The sequence below is a fragment of the Saccopteryx leptura genome, chromosome 1, assembly GCF_036850995.1.
Source record: "Saccopteryx leptura isolate mSacLep1 chromosome 1, mSacLep1_pri_phased_curated, whole genome shotgun sequence".
NCBI classification, from domain to species: Eukaryota; Metazoa; Chordata; class Mammalia; order Chiroptera; family Emballonuridae; genus Saccopteryx; species Saccopteryx leptura.
In genome coordinates this window covers 177,612,730-177,640,697 of record NC_089503.1, presented here as the reverse complement: position 1 = coordinate 177,640,697, position 27,968 = coordinate 177,612,730, and the positions used below count along the sequence as shown (strand labels likewise).

At 41.8% G+C, this 27,968-nt stretch overlaps 1 protein-coding gene across 1 annotated transcript; it reads left to right on the top strand.

Annotated features, from left to right (window-relative positions):
* On the top strand, positions 1-27,916 carry SCCPDH (saccharopine dehydrogenase (putative)). The gene is made up of 12 exons (XM_066381576.1): positions 1-326; positions 3,396-3,508; positions 6,259-6,339; positions 10,236-10,365; positions 11,509-11,558; positions 15,983-16,113; positions 16,755-16,872; positions 17,569-17,688; positions 17,772-17,828; positions 23,990-24,101; positions 26,224-26,305; positions 27,287-27,916. The coding sequence occupies exons 1-12, from the start codon at positions 137-139 to the stop codon at positions 27,390-27,392; spliced, it is 1,290 nt and encodes a 429-aa protein (XP_066237673.1). The 5' UTR covers positions 1-136; the 3' UTR covers positions 27,393-27,916.
* The last annotated feature ends 52 nt before the right edge of the window (positions 27,917-27,968 follow it).

Genomic DNA, 27,968 nt, shown 5'->3' with positions numbered 1-27,968 from the left:
GCCGTCGGGAGCGCTGCGGCGGCGGCTGTGGCTGTCAGTACGGAAGTGGTTGTTACGCCTGGTACTGTGGTCGCTGCGAAGGCGCAGGCGCCGTGGACTTTGTTCGCCCCGGGTCTGGGCTCGCTGTGTGCTCGTCATGGCGACGAAGGAGAGGCCTTTCCACCTGGTGGTGTTCGGCGCCTCCGGCTTCACCGGCCAGTTCGTGACCGAGGAGGTGGCCCGGGAGCAGGTGGACCCGAAGGGGAGCTCCCGTCTGACCTGGGCCGTGGCGGGCCGTTCTCAGGAGAAGCTGCAGGGAGTGCTGGCGAGGGCGGCCCTGAAGCTGGGTAAAGGGGACGCGGGGACCGGGCCCGCCGCCACACCGGAGCTCCTGTCCGGGCCGCAGGGCTCCGTCCCCTGGAACGCGCGTTTCTCCTCCCTGGGTGCGGCCCCGGGCTCCCCGAACCCTGCCCGAGGACAGGAGGACAGCGATCCCTCAACAGTGTCGTGGCTTTGTTCTGCCCCCCACGTGAAAAGAAAACTATTCATTTCTTTCGGCCTTTTGAAGTTCTCCTTTAGTTTGGGGAGCCCCCCTGGCGAATTAGTAGAGAACTAGTTTTTTCGTTTTCGCTCCGTCCCCCTCTACAGCAGGTTTCCCGAGTTTGGTGGGATAGAGAAGTACAGCGTCGGTGTCTGCAGGAAAGTACTCTCCCTTCGTCTAGTGTTTTAGAGGTGGAGAGAGGGCTTAAGAGTTACTGGTAACGGTGTTGTGGTTATTTACTTATAGTATTTAGGTCGTAAGAATCCTCTGGCAGACTTACTCCTCCCTCCCCAATTTTTTTCCATTGAATTTAGAGAGAGGAGAGGAGAGAGAGAAGCATCAACTCATTTTACTTAGTTCCGTTTAGTTGTGCGCTCATTAATTGCTCCTCTTTGTACCCTGACCAAAGGTGGTACCCCTCTGATGCCTGGTCCAGGCTTTATCCATTGGACCACCCAGCCAGGGCCAGCAGGCTTGCTTTTTATCCACCTCCCACCTCCTGCCCCAAAGTTTGTATTTCTGGTTTGTGCGTTTATCTATTTTTCAGCATTCATTCCACAGGTTTTTATTGTGTGGTCTTTTCTACGCCAGATCTTGTTCTAACTGCAGATGTGGGGGAGAGAAAGACACATACACAAACTGTCTTCTTGGTGGGCAAAAAACATCTTCTACTTTAGGACTCGGTAGCCTTTAAGTTGGGCTTTTCTGGCCCTGGCCGGTTGGCTCAGTGGTAGAGCGTCGCCTGGCGTGCAGAAGTCCTGGGTTCGATTCCCGGCCAGGGCACACAGGAGAGGCGCCCATCTGCTTCTCCACCCCTCCCCCTCTCCTTCCTCTCTGTCTCTCTCTTCCCCTCCCGCAGCCGAGGCGCCACTGGAGCAAAGATGGCCGGGGCGCTGGGGATGGCTCCTTGGCCTCTGCCCCAGGCGCTGGAGTGGCTCTGGTCGCAACAGAGCAACGCCCTGGAGGGGCAGAGGGTCGCCCCCTGGTGGGCGTGCCGGGTGGATCCCGGTCGGGTGCATGCGGGAGTCTGTCTGACTGTCTCTCCCCGTTTCCAGCTTCAGAAAAATACAAAAAAAAAAAAAAAAAAAAAAAGTTGGGCTTTTCCGTCTCTAGTCTCCCCTCGTGTGGACAATAGCACCTGTTAGAGTTCTGAGTATACTGTATTCTTCTCTTCAGTTTTCTTCTATTTTAAAAATATTTTATTTATCGATTTTTACAGAGAGGAGGGGAGAGAGACAGAGAGAAACATCAGTTTGTTGTTCCACTTATTTATTCTGCCATTGGTTGATTCTTGTATGTGCCCCGATTAGGGAATTCAACTGGCAACCTCAGCATGTCTGGACAGTACTATAACCAATGGAGCTACCTGGCCAGAGCCTGTTCAGGTTTCATCACACTTAATTATCATTCCCCACAAAGCCCTGTTCATGGTGGGACTGTAGCATCTGTTTTGTTTGTGGTTATGTAGAGAAGGTACCATGTAGTTATCTTTGTGCTGCCACTACCAAATATAGGATCTTGGCCCTGGCCGGTTGGCTCAGCGGTAGAGCGTCGGCCTGGCGTGCGGGGGACCCGGGTTCGATTCCCGGCCAGGGCACACAGGAGAAGCGCCCATTTGCTTCTCCACCCCCCCCCTTCCTCTCTGTCTCTCTCTTCCCCTCCCGCAGCCAAGGCTCCATTGGAGCAAAGATGGCCCGGGTGCTGGGGATGGCTCCTTGGCCTCTGCCCCAGGCGCTAGAGTGGCTCTGGTCACTGCAGAGCGACCCCCCGGAGGGGCAGAGCATCGCCCCCTGGTGGGCAGAGCATCGCCCCTGGTGGGCGTGCCAGGTGGATCCCGGTCAGGCACATGCGGGAGTCTGTCTGACTGTCTCTCCCCGTTTCCAGCTTCAGAAAAATACAAAAAAAAAAAAATATATATATATATATAGGATCTTGGCCAAAGAGCTTTTTGGTCTTTCTTTACTTTTCAAAAAAAAAAAAAATCACTATTAAAATATATTCTTCCAGCCCTGGCCAGTGGCGCAGTGGATAGAACATCACCCCAAAGTGCCAAGGTCGCTGGTTCAAGCCTAGGATCATTGGCTTTGAGCTCTGGGTTGCCAATCTCAATGTTACCAATCCCAAGGTCTCCAGTTTGGCCCCAAGGGTGCCAGCTTGACCCTGAGGTGGCTGGTTGGAGCCCCAGACAGAGCACATATGAGAAGCAATTAAATGAAGCAACAAGTTGATGCTTCTCCCTCTCTGTCTCTGCCTTCTTCTCTCTCAAAAATTTTTTTGTTGGTATATTAAAAGAAGATATATATCTGTCTTTTTCCTGTTCGATAAGGCTGTACACTACAGCCTAGTGATGCCCAGATCAGGTTATTGTAGAAACACACCTTGCCATATCAAAACCTGCATTTCTCTCTTGATTCAATGAATTCCAATTATTTCCTTTTTATGAGCATGAGTGTTCTTACCTAGACTGTGCTTTTCACCTGCCTCCTCTTTTGTTCTCATGATATTGATATTAATAACTTCCCGCAACCCACAACATTTTATCACATGTAATTGTTTAGTACCTGTTGAGAAACTTTTTTAATTCTTTGCAGGGAGGAAGTCAGGACAGTCATCTTATCAGTATCTAAACAATTATAAAATTGTAATTTAACACATGATTATCATTTACACATTACTTATGTTACTATATATTCTTTAAGGTTAGTAATGTTTTTAGTCACCCTCCATAGTATTTTCCCTTTTTTTTATTATATAACAGTTTTATCTTTTGTTTGAAAGGGAGAGTTAGCTTTCAGGATTTTGCCATCACTGATTAGATCTGGAAGATCTAATACTGCATCAGGATTCACTTAAAATGATTTATTTCTGGTTTCAGGAAGACCGGCGCTGTCATCTGAAGTTGGAACGATAATTTGTGATATCACTAATCCAGCCTCACTTGATGAAATGGCCAAACAGGCAGCAGTTGTCCTCAATTGTGTAGGGCCAGTAAGTAATCAGCCCTTCTTTGAATCAGAACAAACTATTCATTTCTAGCACAATCTGGCATTTTATATTCCAGAGGAACATAAGGGCAGGAGACAGAAGAGATGGTTCAGAGCCTTAACCCCATACGGGGAGTTTTCACTTCTTGTGATTAGCAGATAGATATGACCAAAATCTCCTGAGGGAGAGAGTGACAGGCACTCTGTGACACCATACTCAAGGAATGTGTGCTGGCTTGTTTGGTTCGATTATTATTTACAGCTATCATTGCCAAGCTTTTTTTCTCTTTACTGCATACTCCTTAACTAAAAATGTCTGGATTTGAGCATGTACTTCTAATATACTTTTTATTTATCTATAAATTATATTTCAATATTATTCTACAAATATATTTGTTAAAAACTTGTACAAAAATAGAGACTGAAAAAGGACTCATTCATTTATTCAGTATTTATTGAATTTTTGTTATACGTGTGTAAACTTGTTAGTCTAGGTACCTGGGACATAATGGTGAACAAAATTGACTCTCTTGTGGAGCTAGTCCAGTGGGGGAGATGAAAAATAAGGTTATAGTAAGTAGTGATAAGTGCTTTGGAAAAAAATAAAGTAGTTTAGGAGATTAGGAGATGGACACATCAGCCTTTGTTGGATGGTCAGGGAAGGTCTCCGAGAGAAACTGACGTTTGCTGGAGACGTGAGAGGTGAGGGAGTAAAGCAGGTATATGAGGAGAAGGGTGTTCCTGAGATGAGCATGTGAGAGGCCAGTGTGGCTAGGCCGTGAGCAGGGCAGGGAAGGGGGAGATACCCAGGGATCATTGGGTCTGACTGGTCAAGGTTTAGATTTTCTTATAAATATGGTAAAGTCGTTGGATGCTTGGAAACAAGGGCATGGGTTGATTTACAGTTTTGAAGTTCTTTGACTTCTGATAGGAAGAATAAGTGGTAGAGGAGTAGCAGTGGAACGGTCCAGGCAAGCCAGGTACCGGCTAGGAGTGTTAGAGCTGTGAGAAGTCTTCCAGTTGGGGTGTATTTTGAGAGAACCACTAACTTTTGCTCTTGGACTTACTACATGTGAAAGAGACAGTTTTGACCTATGTAATGGTGAATGTTGATGGCCTTTACTGATTTGAGGAAGCTGTCACAATTGGTAAAACATTTAAACACTGAGCATCTAGAAAATTGTTGATAATTTTAAAAACGAAGGCAGGATGGCTCTATTGATTTGAGCGCGTCAGTCTCTGGCACCGAGGATGGCTGCATAGAGCCTCCTCTTTAGAGGCCCCAGAGGGGAAGAGCATCTGCCCCAGACTGACGTTGCTGGGTGGATCACAGGTGGCCCTTTGTGAGAGTCTCTCCCGTACTCTGACTTAAAAAAAAAAAATCTTTAAAAAAAATGAAGGCAGGAAGGTGTTTCGATTATTGGCAAGTAAAGATATATTTAAATTTTTGTTTATTTAGCTTTATCTCATTCTTAACTAGTTTAGATTCTGTGGTCCTTTGCTTGAATTACTTTTTTTTTTGAGAGAGAGAGAGAGAGAGAGGAAAGAGAGAGAGATAAGTAAGTAGTTGCTTCACTTTAGTTGTTCATTGATTTCTTCTCATATGTGCCTTAACTGGGGGGCTCCAGCAGAGCCAGTGACCCCTTGCTCAAGCCAGAGACCTTGGGCTCAAGCCAGAGACCTTGGGCTTCAAGCCAGTGACCCTGTGCTCAAGCTAGCAAGCCCCCACTCAAGCCAGCATCTCAGGGCTTCAAACCAGGATCCTCAGTGTTCTGGGTTGACGCTCTATCCACTGCGCCACCACCAGCAGTCAGGCTTGTATTATTCTTGTATATACTCTTCACCAGCTCTTTTGCCCTTCCCTCCCCAGCACTCTGGAAAAAACCCATCACGATTATTCCAACTTTCTGTTTACTCTTTACCTGATGAGTAACTCTTGGAAGCAGCAGTCTTACAACTTCTTTTTCCTCACACTTTTAGCATCCATCCCTTTTTCCTTACTGTTTTCTGTTGATTTTTATTTTATTTTAAATTTTTATTGAATTTATTGGGGTGACGTTGGCTAATAAAATTAAATAGGTTTCAAGTGCACAGTTCTATACTATATCATCTGTATATTGTATATCATCTGTATATTGTATTGTGTATTTAGCTCCCAAGTCAAGTCTCCTGTCACTATTTATCCCCCTCTACTGTCTTCTACCTCCCCTCATGCCCCTTTCCCTCTGCTAATCACCATACAGTTGCCTGTGTCTATGAGTTTTATTTTTGTGGGTTTTTAAAATTTTTTACTTATACTGTGAAAATGGATGCTCTCAGAACAGATAAAGTTCAGTGTTGATAGCATGGCATGCAGGGTCCTTCCTGATAGGGCCCAAGTGCTTCTTTCTAGACTCCTCGCCTACCACTCCCCTCAGCTACCCTGTGCTTCAGGTGTCCTGAACAGCCTTCTTTCTTACACCTTTGCATTTATTTAATACTTTGTCCTTATTCTACTTCAGAATTCAGCTTAAATGAATCACTTGTATAAAACTTCCCATTTTGTCTTCAGTTAGAGGTACGCAGATGTTCTTCTGTATTGCCCTGTGTGAGCTGTTGCATTGCAGTTACATGATTTTCTCAATTTATCTTTAGGTTACTTTGTTAATATTTGAATTCTTAATAACAAAGACTGTACTTCCAAAACTGAATGGTATTTCGTTCATTTGAGCTTGCTAAGTAGGAGTAAACTGTTGGTTTTCTTCATTCCCCCAGTATCGGTTTTATGGAGAACCTGTAGTAAAAGCATGTATTGAAAATGGGACTAGCTGTATCGACATCTCTGGAGAACCTCAGGTATGTAAACTGAAAAACAAATCAGAATCAATAGCACAATTTTCTATTAAAGTGGAAAATAGTGGGTGCAATTTTGCAGACGTTTTAGAAGCTGAAGCCTCCTCCCCAGTGCTCAGAGATGGTAGCCCATTGGTGGCTTCCAGGAGAGCATGATGGTAAGGTCTTGCTTCAGTTTTCTTGAATTTTTTTCCTTCCCACAATCTCACTTATTTCAAGTCCTTTTTATGTAGGCTATGCTGATTTTTTATAGCTACTGCGTGCTATAAACTGAATTAATTAAAATAATGTGCTGTGAATTCTCAGAATCTTATTTTGGTAACTTTCATTATAAATTCCCTTTTTAAAATCAGATACCTTTACAGCATTACAGAAAAATAACTGTCAAATCCCCTCAACGTAAAAATTTTGAATGTTCACATTCACTGAGTGCTTGCCATGTGCTCTGCAGTGTGCTACAAAGCATTTCAGATAACCTTTTAAAAATGTTCCTATAAAGTAGGTGTCACCTTTCTCCCCTGTTTTTAGATGAGTAAATTGAAGTTTAGAAAGATTAAATAACTTGTTCAGAGTCATGCAGCTAGTAAATAGAAAGGCTAGGACTTGAATTGAGGTTTGCCTGATGGTAGGAAGTGATGTGTTAATTTTTTTTTTTTTTTTCTGAAGCTGGAAACGGGGAGAGACAGTCAGACAGACTCCCGCATGTGCCCTACCGGGATCCACCCAGCACATGCTCTGCCCACCAGGGAGCGATGCTCCGCCCCTCCGGGGCATCGCTCTGCAGCGACCAGAGCCACTCTAGTGCCTGGGGCAGAGGCCAAGGAGCCATCCCCAGCGCCTGGGCCATCCTGCTCCAATGGAGCCTTGGCTGCGGGAGGGGAAGAGAGAGACAGAGAGGAAGGGGGGGTGGAGAAGCAAATGGGCGCTTCTCCTATGTGTCCTGGCCGGGAATCGAACCCGGGTCCCCCGCACGCCAGGCCGACGCTCTACCGCTGAGCCATCCGGCCAGGGCCAGGAAGTGATGTGTTAATAGCACTAAGCTGCACTACCTCCTTTAAAACAGTAAGCTTGTATGTCCCTATAGTCATTGTGCCAATGTAGTACATGCTTGAGTTTAACAATTGATAATGTACATTGGAAAATACTAGGAACAGATAAATTACCAAAATTTATTTACTAAGAGTTAGGAAGCGTGAGTGAAACAAAAACCAATTCCTATCTTGTTTAAAATATTCCAGAGCAGAGAAAATGATTAAAAGTTTTTGTTTTTTTCAAGTGAGAGGCAGGGAGACGGAGAGACAAACTCCCACATGCACCCTGACTGGGATCCACCTAGCAAGCTCCCTACATGGCAATGCTCTGCCCATCTGGGGCCACTGCTTCATTGCTCAGCAACCAAGCTACTTCAGTGCCTGAGAAAAGGCCATGGAGCCATCTAAGGCCAGCTTGCTTGAACCATTTGAGCCATGGCTGTGGGAGGGGAAGAGAGAGAGAGTGAGAGGGAGAAGGGAGAGGAATGGAGAAGAAGATGGACACTTCTGTGTGCCCTGACCGGGAATCGAACCCAGGACTTCCACACATGGGGCTGATGCTCTACCCCTGAGCCATCCAGCCAGGGCTGAAAATTTATCATGAAAGTAATATCAAAACCTAATAAAGAGCCCTGGCTGGTTGGCTCAGTGATAGACGTTGGCCTGGTGTGCAGGAGTCCCGCGTTCGATTCCAACCAGGGCACACAGGAGAAGCGCCCATCTGCTTCTCCACACCTCCCCCTCTCCTTCCTCCCTGTCTCTCTTCCCCTCCCGCAGCCAAGACTCCATTGGAGCAAAGTTGGCCCGGGCGCTGAGGATGGCTCCATGGTCTCTGCCTCAGGTGCTAGAATGGCCTTGGATGAAATAGAGTGACGCCCCAGATGTGCCGAGCATCGCCCCCTGGTGGGCATGCCGGGTGGATCCTGGTCGGGCGCATGCGGGAGTCTGTCTGATTGCCTCCCCGTTTCCAGCTTCAGGAAAATACAAAAAATACAAAAAAAAGAAAAAAGAAAAAAAACCCTAATAAAGATCCTGAATACATATAGAAGACTTATAAGTCATGATACAAATTCAGATAATCCAGTTAAATATAGGCAAAGGGATGAAAAAAGACAAATCTATGCAGGAGAATTCCAAATGATTTATGTAGCTCTGCTGTCCTCAAGGATTGGGAGCGTAACCCCCACTCCCACTTGTGGGCCTCACAAAGTCACTTCCTCCTAAGAGTACAGTATGGAAAGGAGGGGAAAAAGACAATAACTTTGCAGTGGAAAACCTGAAAAACACTTCCTTGCCCAGGTTTGCAAGGTCAACATCAAGTGATAAACCGTATTGATAGTATGTATTCTTGATATGATGTCATGAAATGGCACTCTGTACCCCTGTGGTCTTCCTTCCAAAAACCTAGAACCCCAGTCTCATCGTGAGGAAAAACATGTAGTAAATGACAGTGAGAGGGGCATTCTACATAGTACCTGAACAGTATGCCACAAAAACGTCAAGATCATCAAAAACAAGAAGAGTCTGAGAAACTGTAAAGAGTCAAAAGGAATTTAAGGAGGCATGACAATGAATGTAATGTGTCCTGAATGGGACAGAAAAAGGAGATTAGGTAAAAGCTTAGGAAATCTGAATAATTTATGGACTTCAGTTGATGATAATGTATCAGTTTTGTTTTATTTTAACAAATAGTGTAAAATGTAATAATAGGGGAAACAGGGTAGATGGTACTTGGGAAATCTACTCAACTTTTATGTAAGTCTAAAACTGTTCTAAAAAAATAATTTTTAAAAATAGGCAAAAGATTTGAATAGACATTATTCCCCTTTCACATTCCCTCTTTTCCTGCTACTCTGTTTTTCTATTTTGTGTGGGTGTGTATAGAAATATGTCTATAATGAAGTTCATCTGGGTAATGTGATTTGGGATATCCTTTTTTGCTTTTTTTGTATTTTCCTGTGTTAATAGGTATTTCTATAAGAGATATTAGTTTTAAAAAAGTAATAGTGTCATTAAGTCAGATCAGCACCTGGCACATGTGATAAATTTTTGCCAAAAGAGTGAGAAGAAGCATTTTGACAGCCCTAACTGGATAGCTCAGTTGGTTAGAGGGCTGTCCCGATACACAAAGGTTGCAGGTTCAATCCGCAGCCTGGGTACATACAGAAACCGATGGTATTCTCTCTCCCTCCCCCTCCCTCTCTCTCCATTCGCCCATGTCCTCCCTTTCCATTGTCTCCCCCTCCCCCATCTCTCACCCCACCCTTATTTCCTCTCTCTCCTCTTTTCTTCTCTCTCAAATTAGTAGATAAATTTAAAATAAAACCATTTGACAGTTCGTATTTCACTGCAGAGCCACACTGGTTAGCATTTTCAAATTTTATTTGCTTTGTCTTTAAAGGTAACCATTTAATATTGGTCAAGATGTTTCTATATAGCTCTGACTCAGATGTTTTTTTTTTTCTTTGTTTGTTTTTTCATTTCTCCGAAGCTGGAAACGGGGAGGCAGTCAGACAGACTCCCACATGCGCCCGACCAGGATCCACCGGCATGCCCATCAGGGGGCGATGCTCTGCCCCTCTGAGGCGTCACTCTGTCACATCCAGAGCCATTCTAGCGCCTGAGGCAGAGGCCATAGAGCCATCCTCAGCGCCCGGGCCATCTTTGCTCCAATGGAGCCTCAGCTGCGGGAGGAGAAGAGAGAGACAGGGAGGAAGGAGAGGGGGAGGGGTGGAGAAGCAGATGGGCGCCTCTCCTGTGTGCCCTGGCTGGGAATTGAACCCGGGACTCCTGCACGCCAGGCCGACGCTCTACTGCTGAGCCAACCAGCCAGGGCCCTGACTCAGATGTTTTGTCTTGAATTTTTAGTTTCTGGAACTAATGTATTGGAAGTATCATGAAAAAGCAGCAGAAAAGGGAGTCTATATCATTGGAAGCAGTGGCTTTGACTCCATTCCAGCAGATCTGGGAGTAATATATACCAGCAATAAAATAAATGGTAAGTATGGATCAGTTTTCATAACTGCATTTAACAATAGAAAGGTTTCATGTCTGCAATTGTGGTGAGCTAAAATCTGGTTGGGAAAAGAAACATAATTATGAATAGGTAATATTAAAAACATGCTTTGTTTTTAATTTTTAATATAGCTGTGCTTGTTCTAAAGTGTTAAATACAGTTTTAATAAATACCCAGTGACATTTTAAAAGAAAAATATATCAAGACCATTGTTTATTAGTAAGTTACATAATCATCAGATTAGAATATCAAAGGTGAAAAGTATGTACCCATCTCAATAAATGATTTGAAAATTCTTATCATTTACTGATTTCAGATTTTTATAAATTGAAGAATAGAATACTTTCTTAATATAATAAATGTCAGAGAGCAATAGCTAACATTGTACTTAAAAGTGCAACACCAGAACTGTTCCCAATAAAAAGAAAAACATGAATTGAGCATCTTTAAAATATTTAGTCTTTCAATTCATAGACCTGGTGTGTCTCTATCTAAAAAAGTCTTTTCAGTCTATAGTTTAGATATTTTCTTCATGAAAGCCATACATATTTTTCTCTTCTTTTCTGACAATTTACCTGGCTGCAGCTCCTTTTTAAATCTGTTTCCACATTATACGGAGTGAAATAAGTAAATCAGAAAAAAACAAGAACTACATGATTCCATACATTGGTGGAACATAAAAACAAGACTAAGAGACATGGACAAGAGTGTGGTGGTTACCAGGGGTGGGGGGAGGGAGGATGCAGGAGGGAGGGAGGGAGAGAGTTAGGGGGAGGGGGAGGGGCACAGAGAAAACTAGATAGAGGGTGACAGAGGACAATCTGACTCTGGGCGAGGGGTATGCAACATAATTTAATGACAAGATAACCTAGACATGTTTTCTTTGAATATATGTACCCTGTCATCCCATTAACATTAATAAAAATTTATTTTAAAAAATAAATAAATAAATAAATAAAATAAATCTGTTTCCAATAAAACTGTTATCAGCATTGATTTTCTGAAAATATCAGCTGTAAGCTTAGTAAAAGCAGTCCCTAAATAAGTAGGAATAGTTTATTGTCACTTGTCCTGGCTAAAGAGATTTTATTTGATTTTACTTTGACCATTTCCCTACTCTTGTAGGTATTTTGACTGCAGTGGAAAGTTTCCTGACTATACATTCAGGACCCGAGGTTAGTTTTTCTGTTTGTCAGGTGTCTTCTATGTTAGTACTGAAAACAATTTGAAAATAATACCTGCCTCTTAAAAAATTATTTCAATTAATTAATATATATTTGTAATTTTTAGTATATGAAAGTCAGTGTGTTTAATTTAAAAAAAATAAAGATATAGCGCTGGCCAGTTGGTTCAGTGTAGAGCAGGGGTCTCAAACTCAACTCAGCATGTGGGCCGCAGAGCAAGATCACAGCCGTTCGGTGGGCCGCACTAGGTCTACAAAAGGCAACTGTTATGCAACACTTTTCTCACTGCAGTTGAAAACAAAAAAAAATCAGTACAACAAGCACAATCGTACATGCAGTTTACTCAGTGTCACAAAACGACCAGAAACTGTAGTTCGCATCACAACTGCTGTTAACTAAGCTAATATCTAGCTAGGATGCTAGAGAAATGAAAAATACAAGTAGGCCCCTAGGCTTACTTAATTTTATCCAAAATATTTTGAACTTCGTGGATTAGTCTGCGGGCCGCACAAAATTGTTCGGCGGGCCGCGAGTTTGAGACCCCTGGTGTAGAGAGTCGGCCCAGCATGTGAAAGTCCCGGCTTCAATTCCCGGCCAGGGAACACAGAAGCGCCCATCTGCTTCTCCACCCCTCCCCCTCTCCTTCCTCTCTGTTTCTCTCTTCCCCTCCTGCAGCCAAGGCTCCATTGGAGCAAAGTTTGCCCCAGTGCTGAGGATGGCTCCATGGCCTCTACCTCAGGTGCTACAATGGCTCTGGCTGCAACAGAGCAATGCCCAAGATGGGCAGAGCATCGCCCCTTGCTGGGCATGCTGGGGGGGGGGGGTGTGGATCCCCGTGGGGCACATATGGGAGTCTGACTGCCTCCCCACTTCTCACTTCGGAAAAATAAAAAAATAAAAAATAAATAAAGATACTAGATTGCTGAGAATTCCTTTGCTTTAAGAATAGACTCTTTTTTTTTTTTTACAGAGAGAGTGAGTCAGAGAGAGGGATAGACAGGGACAGACAGACAGAAATGGAGAGAGATGAGAAGCATCGATCATTAATTTTTCATTGCACATTGCAACACCTTAGTTGTTCATTGATTGCTTTCTCATATGTGCCTTGACCGCGGGCCTTCAGCAGACCAAGTAGCCCCTTGTTGGAGCCCGCGACCTTGGGTTCAAGCTGGTGGGCTTTTGCTCAAACCAGATGAGCCCGTGCTCAAGCTGGCGACCTCGGGGTCTCGAACCTGGGTCCTCTGCATCCCAGTCCGATGCTCTTTCCACTGCGCCACTGCCTGGTCAGGCTAGACTCTATTTTTAAAACAACTACACAATTTATTATCTTAGAATGAATGACCATGACCCTAACTGAAGTCTCTGTCATTGTTATGCATAAGTGTTGTCAGTCAAGACAATTACCACCTCAGAAAAGAGTGAATGCATTTTTAGTCTGTTCCTAACTTGGTGCTCTTCTGGCGATACAAGAAATGTATGATGTAAAACATAATCTTACTGACTGTATAGTCTATTTGGGAACATAAGATAGTTGTATTTCTGGGATGAGACCATTTTTTATGATAGTACTTTTATTGCCAGTGTGTTTAACACAATTTTGTGCCTTTCCTTGATGCTTCATAAGTATTTGTTCTCTTTCAAAAATCTTCATTCAACAAGTATTGTGTAGTGGTGCAAGTATACATAGTTGTGCAAGATAGAGTGATACATGAATGCAGAAAATTCAAACCCTGCCTTTAAAGAGATAATTTAGCTTGGCAGGATATAGAAAGTGTCCGTTATGACAGCGATCAGATCAAATACTGTGGGGCTCTGAGACTGGAGAGTATTTGTAACTGGGAGGCTGGAGATCTAGAATGTTTAGAGAAGCTGTGGAGCTATGGGTAAGGGAGAGGAAATGGTATGGTAGAGACATCACTATGGGACAATGTGGAGCATGTTTAAGTAATGAGCCATGGTTCTGTATGTGTGGATTGTGGTTTCAGACTAATGAACACACACACACACACACACACACACACACACACACACACACACACACACACATATAGTTATGATTCATATAACTGAACGCCTGCCATTGAATAGTATGATTGGATCTAGATGTAAAATGGTATTATCAGATCTGTTTTTTTCTTTTTTATCTTTCTGTTTCTGTCACATCTTCTTTGTTCCTCTGTGTGGGCTTGAGACGTGGCAGGGAAGCTAGTTCACATCTGTCATCATACGTACAATTTTTTTTTCTTGTGATAAGAACTTTTAAGATCTTTCTTAGCAACATTCAGATATGCAGTACAGTATTAGTCACCATGCTGTATAGGGAATGGCTTTTTAAAAGAGACATAGAGGTATTAAATATAAACAATAAGTGATAAGTTTGTATACATTTAAAATTGAGAATGTTTATCAGAAGACACATTAAGAAAAAGGAAAGGTTAGCTAAGCTGTGGAGTAGAAGTTACTTCTAACACATGATGAATCCAAACATCACAATTTTGAGCTCGAAGGAATATACCATATATTCTATGATCCCATTTCTATAAAGTTAATAGGCAAAACTCACTATACTGTTTATGCGTGATTACTTAGGTGATAAGATTCTAATGAAAAGCAAGGATTTTTCTTGATTACAGAAGGAAGGTCTTCTGGGTTACATGGATGTTTGTTTCATAATTCCATTAAATTGTACATTTATGTTTTGTGTACCTTTTTTATGTTATATTTTTTTAGAGAAATAAAGTAAAAGATATTTTAAATGGAATGTAATTTTTACCTTCTGGATGCCTTATTTGTCAAGAAAGTTATTCTTAGGTTTTTAAAAAGCTGTTTTCTCCTGGTGTTTGGAAATCTTTACATTTGTAAATGGGTCAAATAGTCTAGGCCCAGATTTGGACTAGTTTCACAAATCAAACCCTTAAGACTTTTAACTCTTTTCTAGCTTTAACAAAACAGAAGAAATTAATCTGTACCAAAATGGAAATTAGGTTTGGTGCCTCTCTGCCTTTTGGTGTCGTCAAGGCTACGATTTGAAAACCCAACTCTTCTGATGGTTTCATTGGTTCCCTTGTTCTGGCTTATCAAAGTCTTGTGACAAAACTGGTTTTGAATCTTTCTAAATGACTTTATCCATTCAAACAAGGTAAACAGCATATAAGGCAGGACGTAATACAGTTATATATAATCAAAATTATAAATTACTTTTGAAATATTTATATAATGGAGAATTAAAAGGCCCACCTAGAAGATAGGTGAAGAAGGGTCAGCACTGAGACAGTAAGTTCCAGTGTGACATGCTCGCCTGTGCTCTCCTTTCCGCCACTCATTTATTACCGGAGTCGGAGGTTAGGGTTGCGGAAGGCGTAATTGCACTGTATGAGTGTAAGGTACTGAGCGCTTGGAGTCTCACGAAAGAACTGAGAACTGAGTGGGTTACTGCAAGTGTGGGTGTGATCGCACAAGGATTCAATGTTGGGCCAGTATCAGTAAGAAACTGAGGAATTGGGGAAAGAAATTAAAATATACATCATATTAATAAGCCTTAAAATGAAAAACAAATTATCGACACTTCTGTGGAAGACATATAGTTTGGGGCTACAAGAGGGGTGTTAGGGGCAGGTGGGGCACTGAATACTATGGGGAAGAAATAGGGCAACAGTATTGTGTACGTATGCATGAATGTGGTTGTGAATATATGTTGAAATTTTAAGGAATCAATATAAGGATTGTGATTAGAGAGGCTAATTTTTAAGGACTATATTCAACTAGTTGAGTGAAAATTATGAAGTAAAGTGCGATGGCTTATTGAAAAGAATATAAATAATGGTAAGAGAGAAGAAGAAAGGATATTTGTTGGTGTAAATATAGAATATGACCAAACTAATGAGTGTTATTGTTGCCTAGCTGGTCATGAAAACTCATCTCAAGATGACCAGGATATGCCATGAGTAAATAGAGGGGAAGTTTTTTTTGTGTGTTGGTTTGTTTTTTTGTTTTTGTTTTTTTAACAGAGACAGAGAGAGAATCAGAGAGAGAGGGATAGACAGACAAGAACGGAAAGAGATGAGAAGCATCAATCATTAGTTTTTTGTTGCAACACCTTAGTTGTTCATTGATTGCTTTCTCATATGTGCCTTGACCATGGACCTTCAGCAGACCGAGTAACCCCTTGCTCGAGCCAGTGACCTTGGGTCCAAGCTGGTGAGCTTTGCTCAAACCAGATGAGCCCGCACTCAAGCTGGTGACCTCAGGGTCTCGAACCTGGGTCCTCTGCATCCCAGTCCAACACTCTATCCACTGCGCCACCACCTGGTCACGTGAGAGGAAGTGTTCTTTGTGCTGATTATAACTTACTTGGTTTTACATTTTGTAACTATCCCTTAAGATATGTTTCTTTAACTGTTGAATTATTTTATCAGGGCTTGTGCATTCATGATGGTACCTGGAAGTCAGCAATTTATGGTATTGGAGATCAAAGTAACTTGAAAAAACTACGAACTCAGTCAAATCTGAAACCTGTCCCAATTGTTGGTCCAAAATTAAAAAGAAGGTAGATTAATTCCAAATCTGTTTTCTAGTACTCATAGTCTAAGTATTTTGTGTTGATCTGGCAATGAATAAAGTATGCTACTAAGAAAACCCTGGAGACTATTTGGTTGTAAGTCCAGAATTGTTTTAAAAGATAAGTATAAGTAATACATTACTGTAAACTCAAGTACTTTATATATAATAATGTATTTGTACCTTTGGATAAAATGAATTTTTTGACTTTTCACTGTCAATATCAAAATTGATAAAAATCAATTAAATTTTGTGCCATAAAACCACCAATTTAAAGTGATGACCTTATGTAGATTAATCAACAGCATTTATATGTAAGAACTCTACCCTCAGAGCCTGGCTGTTGAAATGAGTGTTCTTTTTATCATTGTCCAGTGAAACTGATGGGGTAAAACAGTTAAACTACATGTACTAAGTGCCCATGATGTGAAGATACTACTGTGTTCACCTGTCACTTGTTTGGGTATAGGCGTAGAGAACAAAGGACAAACACTGAAATATTGATAGCAGATCTGCCATCTTCATTGTTATTACTGCCTCAAGAAAAGTTAAAATTTCTATTCAGGAATTTATCAGTTAAAATTGTGGTCACCGTAAATGGAGAAAATGCAACATGGATCTTTCTTACAGGTGGCCGATTTCTTACTGCAGAGAACTCAGCAGTTACTCCATTCCTTTCTTGGGAGCAGATGTGTCTGTTGTGAAGCGAACTCAGCGTTACTTGCATGAAAATTTAGAGCAATCGCCTGTAAGCGTACATAATTTATTTTTTAATAGAGAGTGTTCTATGTTTGTTATAGTTCCCCAACAGGTTATTTAGAATTTTTATGTTTATAAAGCAGAAAAAGAAACAGCTAAATAATGCATACTTCAGTTTCCAGAAGAATACTGATTCAGTAAAATAGAGCATTTTGCATGTTATGGGGTTGGTAATAGCCTCCCCCCCCCCCCCCCCACAATTTATATCTGGCCTGCTGAATACCTTTTTAATGTAATACAACAGCAACAAGTTCAGTACAGGAAACCCTGGTTTATAAACACCGGACAGTCCCTGTGCAGAGTTTCAACTGCTAGAACAATCTTTCTATCTGGGTACTCGCCTCCTCTCCTCGCTACCTCCGAAGATCACCCAGCTCCTTTTTTTGAGGGAAGTACACAATTTCTCTCTCTACTGAGACTTGAAAGTATCTCAAGTTCAAAGAGTATTTGAAAGTATCTCAAGTTCAAAGTGAGGAAGCTAATTACTATTTGGACCAAGTTCTCTTAAAAATATGTTCCCAATGTCTGTTTCTGAACAAGCTTTCAGAACATAGCATAGTCATTAAGTGGAAATTGCGTTTGTTTGATATTTATGACTACAGAATAAGTTATAAGTAGCTGACATTCTTATATGAGCCGGCCTACACAAGTAGAGAGTAACATTGACTTGACGTTCCTCATCTAGGTTCAGTACGCTGCTTATGTCACTGTGGGAGGTATCACTTCTGCCATTAAGCTGATGTTTGCAGGACTTTTCTTTTTATTCTTTGTGAGGTTTGGCATTGGAAGGCAGCTTCTCATAAAAGTAAGTAATATTTTTATTAAATTACATCTAAAAGTATTTTCATAAGTTTTCAAAAATCACTAAGGATTTTTTCCCTCCTTTAGTTCCCATGGCTCTTCTCCTTTGGTTATTTTTCAAAACAAGGACCAACACACAAACAGGTAACTCTTTCTTTTGTATCCAGGTCTCTCTTTATTTGGTTTTTACTTTTCCTCAGTGTGGTGAAAGTAACAGCTAAGACTGATGGAGCATTACTAGGGAACAGACATGCTTACATTCCTTACATAAGTTAGATCACTTCATCTTTTCAAACACCTCTAAAGTGGGTGTTCTTTCCATTTGATGAATGAGGAAACTGATGCACAGTAAGGTTAAGAAATGTGCCTCAAGTCCTACAGTGAGTAAATGGCCAAGCTGAGATGAGAACCCAGCCTTTGACTCCACAAATTGCATTCTCTTTACTTCTTCAAGATTTCAAATAATCTTACTCTTTCATGTTTCTCCTGTTATTTTCTCCTTTTCACCCCTTCTCTTTCTCTCCCCCAGGCTACCCCCTCCCCCAAGCTGCCCGTCCCCTTCTTCTTCCCCCTCCCCCTCCCCCTTCTATGTATCCCGGATCCCTATGGTAGATAAATGGAATTATCACCTGTCCAGTATTTTCAACAACCTGCCTTCATCTTGGACCATTTGGTTTACAGATCCCGAGTCAGCCATGAGTCATTTCACCTTCATCTCCTTTACACCAAGCACTGTGAGGCAGGTGGGAGGGATTCCACTGCTGAGAGGATGGCAGCACCCCAGATTCATGCTTCCCTCACTGAAACCATTAACATCACTTGCTGATTCTTTTGCTTTTCATCAGTCATCTCTTCATCTCCTCTCAGGGGCTTCTTTCAACCTCTCCTCAATGCCAGCTGTCTTCCTGTGTGCAGCCCCCCCTCACTCAAGGAGCTGAGAACATCTGTGTGTGTGTACCCTTTGTTTCCTGTTCTCAGAGCTGTGGTCGGCGCTCCATTGCCACCTTGTTTCCCGCTCTCTCAAAGAAGTAGTGTCCTGTACAGCACTAACCCCACCACCTGTGCACTTTAATGCTCAGCCACTCCTGTGTCGCAGGCACAGGGTTACTGCTCTACATTTCATTTAGTCCTCCCACAACCACCTAGGTGAAGATACTAATCCTCTCCACTTTGTATGGTTTAGAAATAATCACAGAGGAATGTATTTGCCTTCATTCACATAGCGAGTCTGGTGGCTCCTAGAGTCAAACCAGAGTCTTTACTATTACTGCTACCTTTTTTTTTTTTTAGAGAGAGAGACAGACAGACATGAGAAGCATCTTAGTTCATTGATTGCTTTCTCATATGTGTATTGACTGGGGGGCTACAGCAAAGCGAGTGACCCATTGCTCAAGCCAGCAGCAATGGAGTTATGTCTATGATCCCACGCTCAAGCCAGCAACCTTGGAGTTTCAAACCTGGCTCCTCAGCATCCAAGACCAATGCTCCATCCACTGTACCATTACTGCTCCTTTTGATTAGAATCCTTCCTGACTCCATAGGTTGTGTATTCCTATTCTCTCCTGTAAATTCTCCTCCTGTCTCTCTGTAGGTTCTTTCTCCTCATCCTGTAGCTATGCCAGTGTCCTTTCCCACCCAAAAAAAACCTCCCCTCTTCCTTTACACTTCAGTGGCCATACAACTGCTACAAGAGCATCGAGTGCTCTGAGCTATTTTGTCTGCTATCTTTGACGTTACTGTCCTTGAAATACTCCCTTTGGCTTCTGAGATTATTGCTCTCAAAGTTTCTGCTGTTTTTTCTCTTCCTTTGCTATATCCCCACTTCTGCTGCTGATTAAATTATTCCAAGGGCTCCACCCTTGGCCCACTTCTCTTCCACTCTCTGAGTTAAGCAGGGATTTAACGTTTTGCATACCCATTTGTCGGTCCATGGACATTTGGGTTACTTCTATCTTTTGGCTATTGTGAGTAATGCTGCAAGAACGTGGGTGTGCAGATATCTCTTTGAGACCCTACTCTCAGTTCCTTTAGGTATATACCCAAAAGAGCAATTATTGGGTCCTTTGGTAATTCTATTTTTAATGTTTTGAGGAACCACCAAACTATTCCACTGGGGCTGCACCATTTCACATTTTTACTAACTGTGCACAAGGGTTCCCACTTCTCCACATCTTTACAACACTTGCTATTTCCTGTGTGTTTGCTTTTTTATATTTTTATAGATAGTAGCCATTGTAATAGGTGTGAGGTAGTATTTCATGGTTTAGATTTGCATTTCTGTGATGATTAATGATGTTGAGCATCTTGTTATGTGCTCATTGGCTATCTGAACATCTTTAAAGAAATGTCTATTCAGGTGCTTTGTCCATTTTTGAATCAGGTTGTTTGTGTTTTTGCTGTTGAGTTTTTGTTTTTGTTGTTTTAATTGAGAAATAGGAAGGCAGAGAGACTCCTGCATGTACCCCACCCGGGATCCACCCAGCAAGCCCCTCCCAGGTGATTCTTTGCTCATCTGGGCCGCAGCTTCATTTCTCAGCAACTGAGCTATTTCAGTCCCTGAAGCCGAGGCCATGGAGCCATCCTCAATGCCCAGGGGCCAACTTTTCTTGAACCATTCAAGCCATGGCTGTAGGAGGAGAAGAGAAAAAGATACGGGGTGGGGAGGGTGGAGAAGCAGAAGGGCGCTTCTCCTGTTTGCCCTGACTGGGAATCAAACTCGGGACTTCCAACGTGCCAGGCTAATGATCTACCACTGAGCCAGTGGGCCAGGGCCTGCTGTTGAGTTTTAAGAGTTCTTTATATACTCTGAATATTAATCCCTTATCACAATGTGATTTGCAAATATTTTCTCCCATTTTCTGGGTTGTCTTTCACTTCTTTGACTAGTACAGGCCCCTATCTCTTGACTGAACTGTTCACAGCCTTCCTATGATTCCTTTCTAATCCATCTTCCCACGGCTGTTGAAGAGATCTGTGACACAGACCTGGCCCTGTTGTCACCTTCTTGAAAATGATTCTCTGACTTGTTACTGTCCTGGCATCGATTCTTACCTGGGGCTTTATATGTCAGAATCGCCCAAGGAGTTTTTTCCATATACATGTCCTAACCCTGCATCTGGACATTTTGAATTAGTAGGTGTAGAATGGGGCCACAAAGAGAGAGCCTCCAATTGCTGACCAGAAACTCGGATTTTATTGGTCTGGAATGCGGCATGGGCTTCAGCCCCCCCCCCCCCCCCATGAGAAGTGGGAGGGGGGCGGGGGCAAACAGACTCCCACATGGGCCCAACCAGGATCTACATGGCATGCCCACCAGGGGGCGATCTCTGGGGCATTGCTCCACTGCAATTGGAGCCATTCTGGTGCCAGAGGCAGAGGCCATGGAGCCATCCCCAGCACCCGGGCCAACTTTGCTCCAATGGAGCCTTGGCTGTGGAGGGGAAGAGAGAGAGAGAGAGAGAGAGAAAGGAGAGGAGGAAGGGTGGAGAAGCAGATGGGCGCTTCGCCTGTGTGCTCTGGCTTGAAATCTAACCCGGGACTTCCACATGCTGGGCCGACACTCTACCGCTGAGCCAACTGGCCAGGGCCAGCTTCTGGCTTTTTTAAAGCTCCCTAGTAGTACAGGTACACTGCCAAGGCTATAGATCATTGATGTAGAGGGAGGAAGGTCCCAGGTCAAGTTTGAGTGACTCCGGTTCACACCACGAGAGCACCCTGGCTGAAAGTCCATCTCTGGAGGTGTGAGGCCCTTCGTGACCTAGTAGTCCTAGATGGCAGGTTTCATTTTCATGCCAGCTCTGATTAATTGGTAGTAGCGGCCTACAGACTTTCGAAGGTTCTAAAGCTGAATGTGTGCTGAGCTGAGAGGATTCAGATCAGGTAGCACGTGAGCTTTAGGTCGGTTCTGTTCATCTCTGTGTCTGTTTTTATGCCAGCACTGTGCTGTTTTGGTTACTGAAGCTTAGTAATATAGTTGGAAAGCAGGGAGTGTAATGGCTTCAGCTTCCAGACCTGTGCTTTGGCTTTTAGGGTTTTTAGCAGATCCATACAGATTTTAGGATTTTTTGTTGTTGTTGTTCTCTTTCTGTGAAAAATGCCATTGAAATTCTAATAGGGATTGCATTGAATCTGTAGATTGCTTTGGGCAGTATGGACATTTTAACTCTATTAATTCTTCCAATCCATGAGCATGGAATATCTCTCCATTTATATGTAGCGTCTTCACTTTGTTTCATTAATATCTTACAGTTTTCAATATACAGGTCTTTTGCCTCCTTAGTTAAATTTATTTCTAGGTTTTATTCTTTTTGATAGAATTGTAAATAGGATTGTTTTCTTTTGTTTAAAGATTTTTTTTAAAGATTGTATTTATTCATTTTAGAGAGGAGAGAGAGAGAGGAGAGAAAAGGGGGTAGGAGCAGAAAGTATCAACTCCCGTATGTGCCTTGACCAGGCAAGGCCAGGGTTTTGAACCAGCGACCTCAGCGTTCCAGGTCGATGCTTCACGCACTGCACCACCACAGGCCAGTCTATATTTTCTTTTGTTTTGAATTGAATTTGTTTGGATGACATTGGTTCACAAAACTGTATAGGTTTCAAGTGCACAACTCAACAAAACATCATCTGCCCATTGCATCTTGCACCCTCTGCCCTAGCAACATCTCTTTCTGTCCCCATTTTCCCCACCTCTGGCCACCTTTTCCTCACCTCTGGCCATCACCACACTGTTGACTGTGTCTGTGGGAAGGAAGGTGAAGTAATTAGCCAAAAAACACAGATGATATTGTTTTCTTCATTTCTCTTTCTGATAAATTGTTACTAGTATATAGGAACGTAATTGATTTTTGTTACTGATTTTATATATTGCAACTTCATTGAATTTTTTTATCTAACAGCTTTTTGATGAACTCTTTATGTATAGTAATATGTCATCTTCAAATAGTGACAGTTTTACTTTTTCTTTTCCAATTTGGATGCCTTTTTTTTCTTTTCTTTTTTTTCCTTTTTTACCTAAGTGCTCTGGTTAGAACTTCCAATACTGTTGGCTAAAAGTGGCATGAGTGGGCATCCCGGTCTTGCTCCTCATCTTGGAGGAAAAGCTTCCAGCTTTTCGCCTTTGACTATAATGTTAGTTGTGGGCTTGTTAGATACCACCTTCATTATATTGAGGTACATTCCCTTTATACTTGCTTTGTTGAGAGTTTTTATCATAAATGGATATTGAATCTTACTAAATGCTTTTCTTGCTTCTATTGAGGTGCTCATGTAATTTTTATCCTTCATTTTGTGAATGTGAGGTATCACATTGACTGATTTGTGGATGTTGAATAATTCCTGCGTCTCTGGAATCCATTTGATCATGGTGTACGATCTTTTTAATGTATTGTTAAATTTGGTTTGCTAGTATTATGTTGATATTTTTGCATTTATTTTTATCAGGGATATTGGCCTATAATTTTCTTTTCTTGCTTCATTCTTCTTTGGATTCGCATTTAAATAATGGTTTTTCCTTTCTGGCATCCACCCTACTTTTCTGTGTAATACACTTCTATTAGAGCATGTGTGTGTATGTGTGTGTGCACATGTGTAAACCCACTTCAGAACCCAGCTTTCTTTCTCAGTAGATTAATAATACCCTCCTCTGAACGAAGCCTGAATCTTTTGTATCTCATATTGTGTATAGATAGTATATACATTAAAGAAGGCAGAGACCATATTACATTTATGTCTCAGAGCCTAACATAGTATCTAACCTTTAGTTGTTACTTAATGAAAATTTATTGACCATGACTGAATTCTTGATCTTATTTAGTGATTTAGTGATTATGAGAGATGCTTTGATAAGTCTTCTAAAATGGAACTGAATTTTTACATCTCTAAGTGGAGCAATTACATATCCGGGCCTCAAGCTCATATTGCCATTACTTGCTGGCTATTATTGTCTTGTCACCTCAAACAGATATCTAAAACCAGATTGTCATATTCTGTCACCCTAAAATAAAAACTATCTCAGCCTTTGCCCTGAAACTGCCTATTTTAGTGGTGCTCTCTGTAAGCCACAATATAAGGTTCATCACTGTCTCATCCTGTTCCTCCCCCAGCATCACACCAGTCACCAAAACTTGCATCTTCAGACAATTAACTTTTGCTCCATGCTTAAAGGATTATTGGATATTCTGGCAGATAGAAAATTAATGTTTTTTATTTATTGAGATAGTCTCATATGAAGTAGGAGAGTAGATTAAATTGTATTCAGGAGGAAATGACACATTTCTTAAATAAACCTTTTGCTTCCTTTTTCTCAGATGGATGCCTCATCATTTACAATGACATTCTTTGGTCAAGGATATAGCCAAGGCTCTGATATCGATAAGAACAGGCCCAATATCAGAATTTGTACTCAGGTGAAAGGACCAGGTATTTCACATATGACTTAAGAATGCTTGGGAATTTAAATTGTCTTAAACTATAACATGGTATGCTGTTCTTTTCAAAGAATAATTGTTTTGGAAATGCATTTGCACAGATTTTTAAAGTATTACTAGTAAATGATTCTGTCAAAAGAAGAATCGAAATTACTGGTATAATTCAATTTTATTAGTGTATCTTTCCTTCTCTTTTTTAGTATGACTCAATTCTGAATGGCATATTTTAATATTAAAAAGACAAGGTACTGGTTGATATTTATCTGTTTGATCCTAGATTTCTCTAGAGTCTGTTACCCTGACATTGTTTATAAAATGGGTTTGCACATGTTCATTTTTCTGGGGAGAGTAAAAGCTTTTGTTAGGTTGTTCAAAGGAACTGTTGTCCAAAAAAGTTCTAGAACTTTTGCTATGAATTTTCGAGAACTGTACAGATAGTCCCACTAGTGAATTATAGTGTAATTATAAGTTTAGTTACTGTCATCCCTGATAGGCAACAGGGGTTTGTTTTGCAGTTTTAATCGAGCGAGATGGCAAAGATACCTTTTCAGCTTTCCTTCATTTCATATTCCTCTCCTGGTTGTTAGGATAAGTTCACTGTGTTTTTATTGTTTGACACAGTGTAAACACTAATGTCCAACTTGCTTAAAGTTACTTCTTCTTGAAGTTAGACTTCTTTTAAAGTTACCCAGCATTTAAGAATTTGAGTCCTGACTGACCAGGCGGTGGCACAGTGGATAGAGCGTCGAATTGGTATATGGAGGACCCAGGTTCGAGACCCCGAAGTCTCCAGCTTGAGCACAGGCTCATCTGGTTTGAGCAAGGCTCACCAGCTTGAGCCCAAGGTCGCTGGCTTGAGCAAGGGGTTACTCGGTCTGCTGTAGCCCCACAGTCAAGGCACATATGAGAAATCAATCAATAACAACTAAGGAGCCGCAACAAAGAATTGATGTTTCTCATCTCTCTCCCTTCCTATCTGTCCCTCTCTCTGAATCTCTCTGTCTCCGCCACAAAAAAAAAAAAAAGAATTTGAGTCCTTTTTTATTTTATTTTATTTTATTTTTTATTTTTATTTTTTTACAGAGACAGAGAGTCAGATAGGGACAGACAGACAGGAATGGAGAGAGATGAGAAGCATCAATCATTAGTTTTTTGTTGCGACACCTTAGTTGTTCATTGATTGCCCTCTCATATATGCCTTCACTGTGGGCCTTCAGCAGACCGAGTAACCCCTTGCTTTAGCCAGCGACCTTGTGTCTAAGCTGGTAAACTTTGCTCAAACCAGATGAGCCTGTGCTCAAACTGGGGACTTTGGGGTCTCGAACCTGGGTCCTCCGCATCCCAGTCCAACACTCTATCCATTGTGCCACTACCTGGTCAGGCTTGAGTCCTTTTTTATTTTTTAAATTTTTATTTATTTTTTATTTATTTATTTATTTTTAATTTTTTTTTATTTATTTATTCATTTTAGAGAGGAGAGGGAGAGACAGAGAGAGAGAGAGAGAGAGAGAGAGAGAGAGGAGAGACAGAGAGAAGGGTGGGAGGAGCTGGAAGCATCAACTCCCATATGTGCCTTGACCAGGCAAGCCCAGGGTTTCGAACCAGCAACCTCAGCGTTTCCAGGTTTGAGTTCCTTTTTTAAAAGTGAAGTTTAGTGTATTAATAGAGAAACAAGAAATCCTAGGATCATTGGCTTTGATTATGGTCAAGAGGCAGTACAGTGCGGTGGGTTAGAGCTGTCTGGGGGCAGGTCTGCTCGGCCACTGCCTAACTTTGTGAGTTTGACCTAGTCACTTGACCTAGTCACTTGACCTGTCTGTGTCTCAGTTTCCTCATCTGAAAAATGGGGATAAAAGTAGTGCTAATTTAATGTAATTTGCTAGGAGAATTAAATCAGTTTAGTAAATTTAAAACACTTAATACAGTTCCTAACACTTCATAAGTGCTATATATAAATGTTTATTGTTATATTTGTGATTAAGTGAACAAAGTATTTTTTGAGATAATACTGTGTACCTAGAGTTAGACAGAAAGCCTACTCTTTGATTTTTGGGTGCTGTTGAATGCATACTTCAAGAATACTTTCTTTTCATTTGACCAACCATTTTCTGCAGAGGCTGGCTACGTAGCTACGCCCATAGCCATGGTCCAGACAGCCCTGACTCTCCTAAATGATGCCTCTGAGCTTCCTAAGCCGTAAGTCTGGTTTTCTTCTCATTTGAAAATCTTTTTTATCTGTTTTATTTTAGATTTCTTTTTTTATTTAATTTTCAGGCATTGGGTCTGCACATAAGCATTTACAGTTCCTTTGGTACAAAGATAGAGGTATATTAAAATTGTGAGAAAGAAATTCCTTATGAGAGGAGAGGGAAGAACCCTGTCATTTTAGTTAGGTTCCTTGTATAAATAGCTCAGATCCAAAGTTGACTGCTCAGAAAAGGTCCCTGTTGTTACCTGATGTTAACAGGAGGCTCTCTGTAATCAGTGCCAACTGGTAGCTTGCTGGCAGTGGGCACCATGACACCAGTGTGAGTCGACTCATGGCATCCTCCTGGGGGATTACTTTACTGGAGCATTTAGCTGCTACCTAAAAATAGGCCAGCTTCACAGAAAGAGCATAGGCCCTCAGGCTTAGAATGTATAAATTTAGGAACTAAAATAGTATTAAGTAATAAACATAAAAACTAAAGTGAAACCTAATTAAATTTTTTCAAATACTTTTTATACCCTTTGAAAACATTTAACGTTTACCTCAAGCCATTACATTGAAAGAAACTTTTTTTCATTCAGTCAGTCTCTTATTTATGGTTCATAAATAACTGATGGCCTGTATTTATTTCACTCTGGTCTCTGTGTAGTCATCCTGATCTGAGGGCTGTCTTTATGAATAGCAGCTGCGCGGTTGATGACCCTATGTGTGCCGCTCGAGCCCTGAGCACACATCTTCTGGAAACAGTCGCACTAGTTGCTGAACCAAAGGCATGCTGGGCACCAGCTTCCCCACAAGTGGTAGCTGCTTGCTCATTTGACTGACTTTAGGAGTAGAACCAAAACTGTTCCATAATAGAATCAAAAGAAGGAGGTTTCCCTGAGCTCTGTAGAACCTGCTAGCTAGTCCTCCAGCGGAGGAAAGGCGTAGCGCCTTGCATACTGTTGTATCTTGTTCTTGTTTTCCAGGGGCGGGGTCTTCACGCCGGGAGCAGCTTTCTCCAAGACAAAGCTGATTGACAGACTCAACCAGCGAGGCATTGAATTTAGTGTCATTAGCACCTCTGAAGTCTAAACACTGAAAGAATTAACCAGAGTCATAAGAATGCATGAATTATAGCTCTTTTTTTCTTTTGGTATCTGAAATTCTTTTATAAGCCTGTCTGCCAATATGTGGAAAAGATCACCAAATCTAAAATATGTACACATTAAAGCAGGAAATGATACTAGCTTACCCTAGATGTCAAATCTTAGCTGATTTATTGCTTGTGAGAGAGAACTGGTATTTGGCTGACGTATTCACTGAAGATCATGGTCAGTTTTTATGAACGAGCCTGCAGATGGGGGTGGGATGGTGTCTCTGCACCTGGCTGACCGGTTCCTGGCTGGGCACCCCAGCTGGTCAGGGCCGCCCTGCTGGCTTCCTTGCCGTAATACTGAGCGGACCTTATTCTCCGGTGACCTTCTTTCTCTACATATGGTGCGGGCCTTTGCCAAATGAAACTGCACTTTTTTGTTATTTTTGCCTAGTTTTTCACCCATCTACCCTGATTGACTTTGGACTTACCTAAGTTGACTAATAAAGGATTGTCAATTGAATGGTGGTTTTGTGTCTGACCTGCCTAGGTATTTGAGTAGTGGTTAGAAATGT